Consider the following 16,157-nt stretch of genomic DNA (forward strand, 5'->3'; position numbering starts at 1 on the left):
ATAAACTCTGTGCCATTAAGGAGACGACGACTGTGTGGCGGTCATCCATGCGAGCCAACCACAGGGACTCAGTCGTCCTTTGTCGGCTCCGCATTGGCCACTCCCGGCTGACACACAGTTATTTACTGCGCCGGGAGGACCCTCCTGTATGTCGCTGCGGGGTGGCTTTGACAGTGGCCCACATTTTGTTGGCCTGCCCCCTTTTAGCTGTGGTCAGGCAGACATTTGCGCTGCCTGATACGCTCCCTGCCCTTTTATCTGATGACCCTGTTATGGCTGGCTTAGTTTTACGTTTTATTCGGGCAGGGGGTTTTTATCGTTTACTCTGAGTGTTTGTTCTGTTCTTTTGTGTTGATTCTGGCCATTGGCCTACGATTTTACGCTGAGTTTTTAATGTGTTCTCGGTGGTTGGCTTTTCCTTTTTATCTCTATGGTCGGCCAACCACCGTCACACTCTGTGTGATTTTAATTTGTCTTGTCTGATCTCTGTAGGAGTATTTCTTGTCCTGTGTCGTCTGACGTTTTTCCTGCTGTTTGTTTTTCTTCTCTCTGGGTGGTTTTAATTTTTTGGAAAAAGGGACCGATGACCGTCGCAGTCTGGTCCCTTTAATCCCCCAAACCAACCAACCAATCAGATCTTTATAGTTTCCTGTACTGTTGTATACAGAATACTTATTACACTTAAAATAGAATTCCATCTGTTTTAAATATATGTTTTTTTTTTCCTGTGCTGGTGTGTTAGTAATAAAATATTCATTAGTTTGAAATACAAAATTGTCGAGCTACTTAAAGAATCTCAAACATGAGTGTTCTTTTAACAACTTGACTTGTATGCAGTGCAAAGGAACAAAGTATGTACACTGTTATTAAACTGTTTTTCATCGTTGTATATATTCATTTGTAAAAAGCAGTAAATACACATGTATAAAACTGAATTACATAAAGTAACCTGTAAATAATTTTTTTCCTGTTGATATGTGTAAATATTGTAAGGACGGTCACACAAACTCATGAAAAATGCAGAAATACACTGTCAATAGAATATTTACATTAAGACTGTTTAATTATAGAGATAACTAATTGAAAGGAGAATCTCGTAAAGGAATGTAAAGAATATGCAAAGAGAGACATGGGTTGGCCAGTACTTATCTTAGCTCAGTACAGACAATATTTACACAAAACTGGTGCAAATAAATAAAACCTATCATGTGGGCAGTTCATTTGTGCACATTCATGCCAGTTTAGTGGTTGTCATACCAATGTAGAAGGCCATGCAGTAAACACATGTCAGCTGATAAGTGATGTGTTGTTTCACATGTGGCCCTGCCATGTGTGGTATATGTTTTGCCAGTGGTGGGGCTGGAGTTGGTGGTTGGGGGGGGGGGGGGGGGCAGGTTTTGCGGTGGGATGAATTATAGGGGCAAGAACCTTTAGGTAGAGAAGGTGGCTTGAGAATACCATAGGGCTTGACAAGAATGTCCCGGAGATTAGGAGGATGATGAAAGGCAGCTCTGGGAAGTGTGTGGAGATTTTGGAGAGATGATCTCATTTCAGGACTCGACTTGAGGAAGTCATAGCCCTGGCAGAGTAATCTGTTGAGACATTCAAGGCCAGGATGGTATTGACTGACAAGGCGGATGCTTCTGTGTGACCTGAGGTAGGAACATTGTTTCCAGAATGGGGGAACTACAGATACATAAGATGTAGGGAAATGTACATTTGCTATGGAAGGGATGGCATCTATCAAAATGGGGATACTATTGTTTGTTTGTTTGTTTGTTTGTGGGTCTGCTATGGACAGAGGTTTGGGTGTGAGGCTCAATGAAGTGACAGTCAACATCCAACAAGGTGGCTTGGTTTCTGAGGGAGGATCATGTGAAATTCAGGTTAGAAAAAGAATTGAGCTTTTGAAGGAAGCCAAGGAGTTGTTCTTCAACATGGGTCCAGACCAAAAAGAAGTCACCAATAAACCTATAACAAGCTAGGGGATGCAGCTGCTGGGTCCTGAGGAATGCCTCTTCCATCCAGCCCATGAAAAGATTGGTGTAGGATGGGGCCATCCTGCTTCCCATAGCTCTCCCCCTGATTTGTTTGTAGGTCTGGCCCTCAAAAGTGAAGTAATTATGGATGAGGACGAAGTTAGCAAGTGTGATAACAAATGAGGTTTTGGGTGACTTTCAGGTGGGTGTTGGGAGAGAGAGCACTCTAGGGCAGAGAGACTGTGAGTATGTGGGATATTTGTGTAGGGAGACGTAGCACCTAGGAAGGTTTCAGGTGGGAGAGGCATGGTGATGGAGTCGAGGCATTCCAGGAAGTAGTTTATGTCTTTGATGTAGGATGGGAGGTTTTGGGTGATAGTTAGGAAGTGCTGGTCTACCAGAAAAATGTGTGAAATCTTATGGGACTTAACTGCTAAGGTCATCAGTCGGTATACCAGAGCTGAGAGGCATTCTGTTGCGGCTTTTAAGCCTCCTACAATGGGGCGGGCAGAATGGTTCTCTTTGTGGATGTTGGTTAACAGGTAGAAGGTAGGGGCACATGGCTCAAGTGGAGGGAGTAGATCTACGGAAGCAGTTGTGAGATCTTGTGAGGGGCCTAAGGTTTTTAGGATTTTCTGCAGGTCAGTCTGTATGGAGGAAATGGGGTAATGCAGAATGGCTTTATGGGCTGAGGTGTCTGAGAGTTGATGAAGCCCCCTCTTCCACATATTCCCCGCTGTCAAGCACCACAGTTGTTGAACATTTATGCACTGGGAGGGCGATAACAGAGTGATCTGCTCTTAGTTCCAGAATGGCACAGGATTTAGCTGGACTGATTGTAGAGTGTGTTGGGGTGCTCTTCAAGGAAGACTGGGAGGCGATACTGGGTTTGAGGAATTCCTGGAATGCCTGCAAGGGATGATTTTGTGGGGAGGAGGAGGGTCCCTTTGGGAAAGCTGTTGGAATTGTTCCAGGCAGGGTGCAATGCTAGCTCTGTTTCTTGAGGATTCTCACTGTGTGGTGAAGTGACATTTCCTGTTGAGGTTTCCAGTGAAAGAGAGGAGGTATTTTACTAGGGCAGTGTGGTTGAATTTAAGTATGGGACTAAAGGTTTAACCTTTTTATAGCACAGGTTTATCAGGGACAGAGAGGGACCTGGATGAGATGTTTAGGACTTTATTAGGATTGTGTTGTGTGGTGGTTGAGCATGATTATAGTTGTGATTGGAAGGTTAAAGGTTAAATAAGGAGGCTAGGCTGAGTTTGTTGGATATGTTGGGGGGGGGGGGGGCTGTTATGGTTGGTGGTCGTGGGAGATGGTGAAAGGAACACCACTTTTGAAGTGTTGGGCCAGCATGGTGGATATTTTTTCATGTGGTGTGTGACATTAAGCTCAAGTTTGTAGCTGACATATAGCATTATGATCCTGAGTGTGTTAACTGAGCCAGGGTCTGAAAGGTGGAGGATTTTGAAAAGCTGTTGGGAGCAGTGGTTACACAAAGCAATGCATAGTTCAAGGATAAGGTGAGTAAGACCTAATGATTGAAGATTTTGGAATTTAAGGAAAGACTGGTGAAAAGAAGTGTTGCACCTAGAAATTGGAACTTTTAAAGTGAATCCTTTGGTGGCCCTTCCAAAGGTCAATCAGGGTTCGAGGAAAAGGATGTGGGGGTACAGTTTGGTTGTGGTGAAGGAATGCTTGCTCTCAGAAGGAATTTAAGTACTGTTGGACAGGAGTAGGGTGTATAAAGGATAAATGATATGTAGATAATGAAGGTCTGGCAGACACAGATACATATGGGACTCAGAAAAAACAATAAATTGATATAATAATTATTCATTGCAGAGGAAAGAACACTAAATACAGAGAAAAAGAGTGCCCAGAATGGAAGAAAGATAGCCAGGGAGCATAAAAAGATCACCAGCAGCACAGGAGAGATCATCAGTGGTGCAAAAATGACAGAAAAAAGTGGTAAGCAAAGGGAAATGAAACTAAAATTGCTATAGGATTAAAGCCAGACAGAGATTTGCTAAGCAATGAAGTTGAAATGATTGTTAAACAGTCATTCAGCAAAGGAACAAAATCTGTTAAACTATGAAAAATGATGATTAAACAAAGGAAATGACTATTAAACAAAGAGAAATGGACAGTGAATAGAGAAAGATCAGGGCTACAACATTCTCTAGTTGAGCCCTGAAATGAGATTACCTCTTCACAGTATCCTCCCCATACCTCCCAGAATGACCTTTCATCATCCTCCTAACCTCCATAATATCCTTGTCAAACCGTACAACACTCCCTAGCCACCATCCCTACCAAAAGTTCTTACAGCTGTAATCGAGCCCACTACAAAACCTGTCCCCATGCGTCTCCCAGTAACCACCTACTGTAACCCTATCACTGGCTATTCATATACCATTAAGGGCTGGCTACAAGTGAAACACCACATCACTTATCAGCTGACATATGTTCACTGCACGGCCTTCTACTTCAGTGTGACAACCACTGAATTGGTGGAGTGCATGAATGGGCATAGACAAACTGTACATCTGTGGGATGCCAAATAGCCAGTGGTGTTGCATGCTCTCCTGCATAACTCTAGCAACCTAGGTGACTGCTACACCACACGAGCCATTTGTTTCTCCCACCCAACACCAATCCCTTGGACTTACGGTCCAACACATTCCTTTGTTACCCCACAATCCAAGTTGTGTGTGACCTGCATCCACTCTCCCTTCTTTCCCCTCCCTTCTCTCTTCTCCCTGATGAAGAGACAAGTCTCTGAGAGATATGCTTTATTTATTTTCATTGGTTTTGTATGACTATTGGTTCCACTGAATTAATGCATACACTGGTCAGCCCATCTGTCTCTCTGTAAAATTATAGGCATATTCCCTGGCCTTTACTCCCGAAGTGTTCTATGTTGATATAAACCAAATGATCAAGACTTGCTTGTTACGTTATATATAATTGAGACCATATTTATTGAGGTATGTTGAGCTGGGAGCTGGTGAATGACACCACTGTCCTGCTACCCTAAACTCTGGCCATGGTTCTGTGACCACATTTTGATGTGATGGTGGAATGTTGTGTGGCACAGAGAAATTAGATCTTGGCTTAACTGACCAGATTGTGGGGATGGTACAAACCTCTATAAACAACCCCAACCTCAAAGTGTAGGGTGAGTCAATGGGGTGGATGGCTGTTGAGCCGAAAGCCATTATTGGGAACCCTCTGAGGTACTGGCTGTACCTAAATTTTGTTAGACTTAGTTAGATATGTGGGGCTCTGTCCAAACTGACATGTATTCTCATTGAATCTTGTTGAACTGTGAAGGCAGCAGCTCTCGATTATTTGGGATGCCTGGTTGAGAGTACAAACACCCTCACAACATAGAGGGATTGACAGAAAGGTTCTCCAGAGAATGGCATATTTAGACTGTCCTTAAATGCCACTAATAAAGGCACACAGTGCTGGGATATTTCTATAGTATTAGAGAGAGAGAAGATGGATCATATCGAGATGAGTCTGGCTTCCTTATCCATAAATAGTTGGCAAATATTGCGGCTAGTTTTAAGTCCATCAGACAGCCGGGAAGAAGAAGAAGAGGAGGAGGAGGAGGAGGAGGAGGAGGAGGAGAAAATAACATAATGATGAAAGTCACTTGTTTCTGTTTTAAAGACAAAGGAGAGGAACATTCATTGAGGGGTCATTTTTCACATATGTCATGATAACCGCAAACTTACAGGCAGACAGTTGCTGCTATAAATACAAAATTCACTCTGTGCTTCCTGCATCTTTTGCTGCATAATTCTGTTGATGCTGCAGTATTTGAAGACCTGGTCTCTCAATATTCCTAGTAATTTCTCTGGGGACCTATCTACATCTGTCACTGGAGTTGAATGATAAAGAGATTTCTTCTGCACAGTGATATCTAAAATTTTAGAAAGCATTCTGTAATTGGAGCACAGCAATCACTACAAAATGCTAAAAATCAAATAAAAATTGATCTTATTTTCAGACTTTTTATTTGTTAGCAACTGGTTTTGGCACTTTCCTCAGACCATCTTCAGGCTTTTCACCCCCATTATGGCTGCTGGTGGTGGCAGATGGAGAAAGAACTATAGAATTACAGTTGTCACTGTATTTGCTAACAAATAAAAAATCTGAAAACACGTTCGAGACTGTTTTTATTTGATTTTTTGCAACAATATCTGTTTGCTGAACACAGTGAAACAGTAATGTCCACTACCACAGCAGCAGGATAGTTCTCATTTAATTATCTGTTGCTTAGTTCTCCTACTTTAGCCACATGCAGTACTGTAATAGGAGGCTGATGACTGATATTCAAGTTAGCCCTTAGTCATTTGGGTCAGTTTGCCAAGCACAAAGAAAGCTTCTAATTTAGATGCTTTCAAGAGCCAACTGGACACCACGCAGCCAACTCACTGTACCTGGACAAAAAATATCATGTTCAGGACACAGAGGATGGCATGACCCGGGTAATTTTTTAGGCTGCTGAAGCATCTGTGCCGTAACCAACAGTTGCTTATTTACATGTTCTTAGTCCCATGATTGAATTGTGTGTGCCACTTGATGATTGGGGATAGACAAGCAGTTGTACATGGATTCACACATAGTACATCACACAAGAACTTTTCAGTCTTTCAGGTATCAAGAACAAGGCACAGAACGAAGGAGAGTACAAAGTGCTCAGAGCAAGAATTCTTGTAATTCATCAAACATTTCATGCCAAGTATGGCAGTCAGTGAGTAGAATTAATTTTACTGGCAGGGTATACTCCACAGTGACCATTCTCCCCACCCCACTTAGCCATCCAGAAGGTTACCAATCACCTCTACAGACTAAAATTTATTGTATGCCTCGAACTTGCATACCCTCAACATTTAGAGCTGACAGAGAAGTACCATCTAAGTTCCAGTTTGGCAAATGTAGGAGCGTACAACTGCCACTTTGCTTTGGGTGAATTTGAAAATACAAAGATGATGTGACTTACCGAACGAAAGCGCTGGCAGGTCGATAGACACACAAACAAACACAAACATACACACAAAATTCAAGCTTTCGCAACAAACTGTTGCCTCATCAGGAAAGAGGGAAGGAGAGGGAAAGACGAAAGGATGTGGGTTTTAAGGGAGAGGGTAAGGAGTCATTCCAATCCTGGGAGCGGAAAGACTTACCTTTTATATATATATATATATATATATATATATGGTTATAATAGAGGGAAACATTCCACGTAGGAAAAATATATCTAAAAACAAAGATGATGTGACTTACCAAATGAAAGTGCTGGCAGGTCGACAGACACACAAACGAACACAAACATACAAACACATCCTTGTGAGATGTCTGCTTGTGTCTGTATATGTGTGGATGGATATGTGTGTGTGTGTGCGAGTGTATACCCGTCCTTTTTTCCCCCTAAGGTAGGTCTTTCCGCTCCCGGGATTGGAATGACTCCTTACCTTCTCCCTTAAAACCCACATCCTTTCGTCTTTCCCTCTCCTTCCCTCTTTCCTGATGAGGCAACAGTTTGTTGCGAAAGCTTGAATTTTGTGTGTATGTTTGTGTTCGTTTGTGTGTCTGTCGACCTGCCAGCACTTTCATTTGGTAAGTCACATCATCTTTGTTTTTATTTATATATATATATATGTTCAGTCCTGAGACTGGTTTGATGCAGCTCTCCATGCTACTCTATCCTGTGCAAGCTTCATCATCTCCCAGTACTTACTGCAACCTACATCCTTCTGAATCTGCTTAGTGTATTCATATCTTGGTCTCCCTCTACGATTTTTACCCTCCACGCTGCCCTCCAATGCTAAATTTGTGATCCCTTGATGCTTCAGAACATGTCCTACCAACTGGTCCCTTCTTCTTGTCAAGTTGTGCCACAAACTCCTCTTCTCCCCAATTCTATTCAATACCTCCTCATTAGTTATGTGATGTACCCATCTAATCTTCAGCATTCCTCTGTAGCACCACATTTCGAAAGCTTCTATTCTCTTCTTGTCCAAACTATTTATCGTCCATGTTTCACTTCCATACATGGCTACACTCCATACAAATACTTTCAGAAACGACTTCCTGACACTTAAATCTGTATTCGATGTTAACAAATTTCTCTTCTTCAGAAACGCTTTCCTTGCCATTGCCAGTCTACATTTTATATCCTCTCTACTTCGATCATCAGCAGTTATTTTGCTCCCCGAATAGCAAAACTCCTTTACTACTTTAAGTGTCTCATTTCCTAATCTAATTCCCTCAGCATCACCCGATTTAATTTGACTGCATTCCATTATCCTCATTTTGCTTTTGTTGATGTTCATCTTATACCCTCCTTTCAAAACACTGTCCATTCCGTTCAACTGCTCTTCTAAGTCCTTTGCTGTCTCTGACAGAATTACAATGTCATCGGCGAACCTCAACGTTTTTATTTCTTCTCCATGGACTTCAATACCTACTCTGAATTTTTCTTTTGTTTCCTTTACTGGTTGCTCAATATACAAATTGAATAACTTCGGGGACAGGTTACAACCCTGTCTCACTCCCTTCCCAACCACTGCTTCCCTTTCATCCCCCTCGACTCTTATAACTGCCATCTGGTTTCTGTACAAATTGTAAATAGCCTTTCGCTCCCTGTATTTTACCCCTGCCACCTTCAGAATTTGAAAGAGAGTACTCCAGTCAACATTATCAAAAGCTTTCTCTAAGTCCACAAGTACTAGAAATGTAGGTTTGCCTTTCCTTAATCTATTTTCTAAGATAAATCGTAGGGTCAGTATTGCCTCACGTGTTCCAACATTTCTGCGGAATCCAAACTGATCTTCGCCGAGGTCGGCTTCTACCAGTTTTTCCATTAGTCTGTAAAGAATTCATGTTAGTATTTTGCAGCTGTGACTTATTAAACTGATAGTTCGGTAACTTTCACATCTGTCAACTCCTGCTTTCTTTGGGATTGGAATTATTATATTCTTCTTGAAGTCTGAGGGTATTTCGCCTGTCTCATACATCTTGCTCACCAGATGGTAGAGTTTTGTCATGACTGGCTCTCCCAAGGCCGTCAGTAGTTCCAATGGAATGTTGCCTACTCCCGGGGCCTTGTTTCGACTCAGGTTTTTCAGTGCCCTGTCAAACTGTTCACGCAGTATTGTATCTCCCATTTCATCTTCATCTACATCCTCTTCCATTTCCATAATATTGTCCTCAAGTACATCGCCCTTGTATAGACCCTCTATATACTCCTTCCACCTTTCTGCTTTCCCTTCTTTGCTTAGAACTGGGTTTCCACCTGAGCTCTTGATATTCATACAAGTGGCTCTCTTTTCTCCAAAAGTCTCTTTAATTTTCCTGTAGGCAGTATCCATCTTACCCCTAGTGAGATAAGCCTCTACATCCTTACATTTGTCCTCTAGCCATCTCTGCTTAGCCATTTTGCACTTCCTGTCGATCTCATTTTTGAGACGTTTGTATTCCCTTTTGCCTGCTCCATTTACTGCATTTTATATTTTCTCCTTTCATCAATTAAATTCAATATTTCTTCTGTTACCCAAGGATTTCTACTAGCCCTCGTCGTTTTACCTACTTGATCCTCTGCTGCCTTCACTACTTCATCCCTCAGAGCTACCCATTCTTCTTCTACGGTATTTCTTTCCCCCATTCCTGTCAATTGTTCCCTTATGCTCTCCCTGAAACTGTGTACAACCTCTGGTTTAGTCAGTTTATCCAGGTCCCATCTCCTTAAATTCCCACCTTTTTTGCAGTTTCTTCAGTTTTAATCTACAGTTCATAACCAGTAGATTGTGGTCAGAGTCCACATCTACCCCTGGAAATGTCTTACAATTTAAAACTTGGTTCCTAAATCTCTGTCTTAGCATTATATAATCTATCTGACACCTTCTAGTATCTCCAGGATTCTTCCATGTATACAACCTTCTTTTATGATTCTTGAACCAAGTGTTAGTTATGATTAAGTTATGCTCTGTGCAAAATTCTATCAGACGGCTTCCTCTTTCATTTCTCTCCCCCAATCCATATTCACCCACTATGTTTCCTTCTCTCCCTTTTTCTACTCTCGAATTCCAGTCACCCATGACTATTAAATTTTCGTCTCCCTTCACTACCTGAATAATTTCTTTTATCTCATCATACATTTCATCAATTTCTTCTTCATCTGCAAAGCTAGTTGGCATATAAACTTGTACTACTGTAGTGGGCGTGGGCTTCGTGTCTATCTTGGCCACAATAATGCGTTCACTATGCTGTTGGTAGTAGCTGACCCGCACTCCTATTTTTTTTTATTCATTATTAAACCTTCTCCTGCATTACCCCTATTTGATTTTGTATTTATAACCTCGTATTCACCTGACCAAAAGTCTTGTTCCTCCTGCCACCGTGTGTGTGTGTAATATGTTGTGTCACCTTGTCTGTATTCTCATAACTGTTTTTTGTTAATATCAACACATCAGTTCTCAGTAAACTTAAAATTTAACTGGTCAGCAACCAAAAAGCTTATTCGAACAAAATAGTGTTAATTATGCATCATCCTAATGAGCATTATATGGTCTTTCCTTCATATAACTTTATTACTCGTTCACCCAACATTTCATGATCAGAACTTTGTGTTTGACTTGGAATTATAACCATAGAGCAGTTAATTGTTTGTCATATTCACAAAGCATTACCAATGGAAAAATATTCTTGGACCAACAAGGAACATGAAACTTCTTGGCAGATTAAAACTGTGTGCCCGACCGAGACTCGAACTCGGGACCTTCGCCTTTCGCGGGCAAGTGCTCTACCATCTGAGCTACCGAAGCACGACTCACGCCCGGCCTCACAGCTTCACTTCTGCCAGTATCTCGTCTCCTACCTTCCAAACTTTACAGAAGCTCTCCTGCGAACCTTGCAGAACTAGCACTCCTGAAAGAAAGGCTACTGCGGAGACAGGTTCGCAGGAGAGCTTCTGTAAAGTTTGGAAGGTAGGAGACGAGATACTGGCAGAAGTGAAGCTGTGAGGCCAGGCGTGAGTCGTGCTTCGGTAGCTCAGATGGTAGAGCACTTGCCCGCGAAAGGCGAAGGTCCCGAGTTCGAGTCTCGGTCGGGCACACGGTTTTAATCTGCCAGGAAGTTTCATATCAGCGCACACTCCGCTGCAGAGTGAAAATCTCATTCTGGAAACATCCTCCAGGCTGTGGCTAAGCCATGTCTCCGCAGTATCCCTTCTTTCAGGAGTGCTAGTTCTGCAAGGTTCGCAGGAGAGCTTCTGTAAAGTTTGGAAGGTAGGAGAAGAGATACTGGCAGAAGTGAAGCTGTGAGGCCGGGCGTGAGTCGTGCTTCGGTAGCTCAGATGGTAGAGCACTTGCCCGCGAAAGGCGAAGGTCCCGAGTTCGAGTCTCGGTCGGGCACACGGTTTTAATCTGCCAGGAAGTTTCATATCAGCGCACACTCCGCTGCAGAGTGAAAATCTCATTCTTTCAACAAGGAACATACTCAACCTTTCACTTGTATTGCAGTATCTTGAATGAAGTCATTTTCTAATACTCGATCCATTGAAGAATCAAGTCACACTTATTATACTGTGAACTAATTATTTTATCAAAACTGGTTACTATTTATAGTGGAAGAATAGGGGGGTTGGGATGGGAATATTCTGTCAGTGGCATGCGTAATTGTATTAATACTGACAAATATGATGATTCAAGAGAGTAATACATGTAAGTAAAAGTTAAACAAAAGATCAAAACATGGAATAATGTTTATATTTATGTGTTTTACTTTCATTTTTACAGGTTTTTGCTCACTGTTCTGGGTGTCCTAACTGGAAACCACCAAGGAAATGAAGTTAGCTTAATTATTAATTCAGGGGTTCTGGCACTTCTTCAGGCATTGCTGCGGCAGATAGGTAAGGCAGAATGAAATTGTTTACTCCTACGTTTACTGTTTTGCATTTCTGCCTTTTGTTTGAAGTAAGTTTATTTAGACACATGGAAGATTTATGACCATTGTCCTCCAACTGATGCTGCCAGAAGACAGTTACCGAAGTACCTCACGTGCAAGGAAGCATTGTCTGTGTATCAGATATTTGATAAGTTTTCTGCACACCCATTAATCATTATTTGAAGAATTTTTAGACATGAATCATATGAAGAACACTGCTGAGGTGACAGTACCTCATGCAAATGACCTGATCTTTCATTCATGTGTTAACAAAGAGGTTCGTAAAACCAATATTAAAATCAAAGAAATATGCTCCATTTACAAAAAATACGATTTAATGGAAGTAAACTGGAGAAAAATTTGCTCACCGAATATAACGAATATCTATATCACCATGGAAAAAAATTGTGTGTTTGGAGCTCAACAAAATTGTAAATGAAATGTGTGAACACAGAAGTCTTGTTTTACAAGACCATCTTTGTGCGTGCTTTTATACTTCCTTGTTTAGAGAAAACAGCATTACAGAGGGAAAGGGGGAGGGGTAGAAACCACATTAAGATAGAACTGCAGCAGACTAATCCCTATAATTGTGCTGTTCTAGATCACATAGTGAAAATAAAAAATAAAAAAAAATTAAAAAAAAGATGTGACAACCAGTGAAATGAAAATACCTTTCTCCAGCAATAATGATATTCTCCTTCTTCATATAAAAGGACACTCACATAGAGGTAAATCAAATGAACTACCAGCATTGGCATGGCAGTTTTTTTGCATCTCAATGAACACTGGGCAAAATATTCTGAAATACTCTTTATGTGTTCCTCTTGGGTACTCTTGTGGGGCTCAGTCTTCTTTAAGAGCAACCTTGATTTTCATTAGTCAGTCATAGACTTTAGCTGAATATACCTTGAGGGCATAGATGAAGTAACTGGTATTGCGGTAAGATACACACAAAATTGTTACTTTCCAAGTTTATCAAACTTGAAGCTCTAACGAGATAATATTTATAGTGAAAATCAATACATTAACATTGCAGTTGTCCAAATATAAACAGCATGCAATTATAATTGTAGGTCATTTTAACATAGACATAAGGGCAAATAGAAAAAAAAATGGGATTCAAGTGGTTAATTCTTTGTACTCATTTAACTGCTGAAGTCCCAAAGAAAAGCACACTAGACTAAATGTAGGTCTTGATAACATAAATAATAATATACACAGAAACATTCTTGAATGTGATATTATAGAATTATAATTATCATATCATGCAAAGCTATGGCTGAAAATCGAAAATTCAGGTCTTGGTACTGCAGAAAGACAAGATACATACAGAATTTTAGATGAATCTAATGTAAACAATATGATAAGCGAATTAAATGAAATGGGTTGGTCTCATCTAATGGATAGTAATAAAACAATTAATAAATGCTTTCCCATTTCCCTGACAGAGATTAAGTGTGTAACAGAAAAGAGGTATCCCCTTGGAACCAAAAGTACTGTAGTAATATTAGACATAGACAACATCGCACCGACAAATGGTACACTCCACAACTTAAAAAACTCAGGGCACTACTAATCATTCTGAAAGATAAATCTCATAAAAGTATGCAGACATGTAAAAGTACATAAATATGAGAAAATTCCAGAGACCCCAAACTGAGATTGCTAAATGCACTGCAGAGGTTGAGTATATTTTAAATTCTAAAAATAATTGTAAAGAAGTCTACAATGTTATGAAAATGGAAACTAATAATTTCAGTTAAGGAAACAGTGTCAATATTGTCTGTGATATCATAATGAATATTATGTAATTAATGCCATCCCCACCACTCCACTCACTAATTCTACCTTAGATGCAGAAGCCCTGCTCCCTCATGCAAATCAGACAAGAAGTGAGAAATTTACTCTGGACCCAAACCACTTTAAATGAGATGTACAAATTGATTAACAAACTAAGTAATTCCAAAGCAGAAAACTGTTTTGGACTTAGTAAATTCATCATAAAGTGTGTAGAAAAGGAAAGCCAAATGCCACTTCTTTCATTATCAAACAGGGCACTAGCTGAAGGAATTTTCCCGAAATGTGTTAAGCTCACAGTTACACTGCCGGTGTTTAGGCAATAAACTCCCAAATAGCTACAGATACATTTCAATAGTACCACTCATGTGCAAGATAATAGAAAACTGCACATGTAAACAAAGGAATAACTGTTTTGATGACTATCTGTTTCTGGAATATGTTTTCATTTAAGTAACATTCATTTAAGTGTCACATAAATTCTCTCAAAAATAGAAGCTCATCTGGCTTTGTGAGTGTTTCCAATAGAATACTAAAGATTTGTTCCCATGCAATAAGTCCAGTCCTATCTGAATTATATAATTCATCACTAACTTAAGGCATTTTTCCAGAGAGACTGGAATATACTGTTGTTAAACCCATCTTCAAGAAAGGTGATGAGAGAGAAGTCATTAACTACTGACCTGTTTCACTGCTGACAATTTTTTCCAAAATTTTTGAGAAGATGATGTGTTCTTGGACAGTATCTCACCTTGGCAAGAATAATATCCTCAGCATTTCACAGTTTTGGTTTCAGAAGGGTTGCTCAACTGAGAATGCCATTTACATGTTCACTCACCAGATTTTACAACTATTAAATAATTAAATAGCAGTAGTTGGTATTTTCTGTGATCTGTCTGAGGTGTTTGACTCTGTGAATCGCAATTTAAGATTTATGGTATTGATGGTGTAATATCTCTTTATATACAATGAATTATTCAGATACAATTCTACCCTTGAATGACGTTTACTAATTTTCTATCTTCATACTCGTAGAATCCATGCGAAAAGTAGTTTCATACAATAGCTATGCCATGAGCGCATAAGTATTCTTTGTAGTACTCTCTCTGGTGGTTGTTAGAAAAAAAAAAGAGAGGGAGCTTCCGAGATTGTCTTCGTGCCGATTAGCCGGAGTTTTGTTTGAAGAACTGTAATTTGATTATTGAGATTTATGACAGAAGATAACTGATACGAAATTGTACGATTAAAAAGTGAAAAATATATATATATATATAAAAAAAGAAAGATGATGAGACTTACCAAACAAAAGCGCTGGCAGGTCGATAGACACACAAACAAACACAAATATATACTTAAGGCATTTTTCCAGAGAGACTGGAATATACTGTTGTTAAACCCATCTTCAAGAAAGGTGATGAGAGAGAAGTCATGTGTAGGCCAATATGTCTGCTTGTGTCTGTATGTGTGGATGGATATGTGTGTGTGTGTGAGTGTATACCTGTCCTTTTTTCCCCCTAAGGTAAGTCTTTCCGCTCCGGGGATTGGAATGACTCCTTACCCTCTCCCTTAAAACCCACATCCTTTCGTCTTTCCCTCTCCTTCCCTCTTTCCTGATGAGGCAACAGTTTGTTGCGAAAGCTTGAATTTTGTGTATATATATTTGTGTTTGTTTGTGTGTCTATCGACCTGCCAGCGCTTTTGTTTGGTAAGTCTCATCATCTTTCTTTTTAGATATATTTTTTCCACGTGGAATGTTTCCCTATATATATATATATATATGGGGAAACATTCCACGTGGGAAAAATTATATTTAAAAACAAAGATGAGGTGACTTACCGAACGAAGGCGCTGGCAGGTCGATAGACACACAAACAAACACAAACATACACACAAAATTCTAGCTTTCGCAACCAATGGTTGCCTCATCAGGAAAGAGGGAAGGAGAGGGAAAGATGAAAGGATGTGGGTTTTAAGGGAGAGGGTAAGGAGTCATTCCAATCCCGGGAGCGGAAAGACTTACCTTAAGGGGAAAAAAGGACAGGTATACACTCGCACACACACACATATCCATCCACACATACAGACACAAGCAGACATATGTCTGCTTGTGTCTGTATGTGTGGATGGTTGGTTGGTTGGTTTGGGGAAGGAGACCAGACAGCGAGGTCATCGGTCTCATCGGATTAGGAAAGGATGGGGAAGGAAGTCGGCCGTGCCCTTTGAAATGCCGGGATGGTTCCTTTCAAAGGGCACGGCCGACTTCCTTCCCCATCCTTTCCTAATCCGATGAGACCGATGACCTCGCTGTCTGGTCTCCTTCCCCAAACCAACCAACCAACCATCCACACATACAGACACAAGCAGACATATGTCTGCTTGTGTCTGTATGTGTGGATGGATATGTGTGTGTGTGCGAGTGTA

At 40.6% G+C, this 16,157-nt stretch overlaps 1 protein-coding gene across 1 annotated transcript in view; it reads left to right on the forward strand.

Annotated features, from left to right (window-relative positions):
* The window catches only part of LOC126248847 (E3 ubiquitin-protein ligase HERC2), an 851,297-nt gene that overhangs the window by 345,194 nt on the left and 489,946 nt on the right, over positions 1–16,157 (forward strand). Inside the window, exon 34 of the mRNA XM_049950269.1 lies at positions 11,792–11,904. Coding sequence (XP_049806226.1) covers positions 11,792–11,904 — 113 coding nt within the window. The remainder of the gene's footprint in view (positions 1–11,791; positions 11,905–16,157) is intronic.

The sequence above is a fragment of the Schistocerca nitens genome, chromosome 3 (assembly GCF_023898315.1).
Source record: "Schistocerca nitens isolate TAMUIC-IGC-003100 chromosome 3, iqSchNite1.1, whole genome shotgun sequence".
Lineage (NCBI taxonomy): Eukaryota > Metazoa > Arthropoda > Insecta > Orthoptera > Acrididae > Schistocerca > Schistocerca nitens.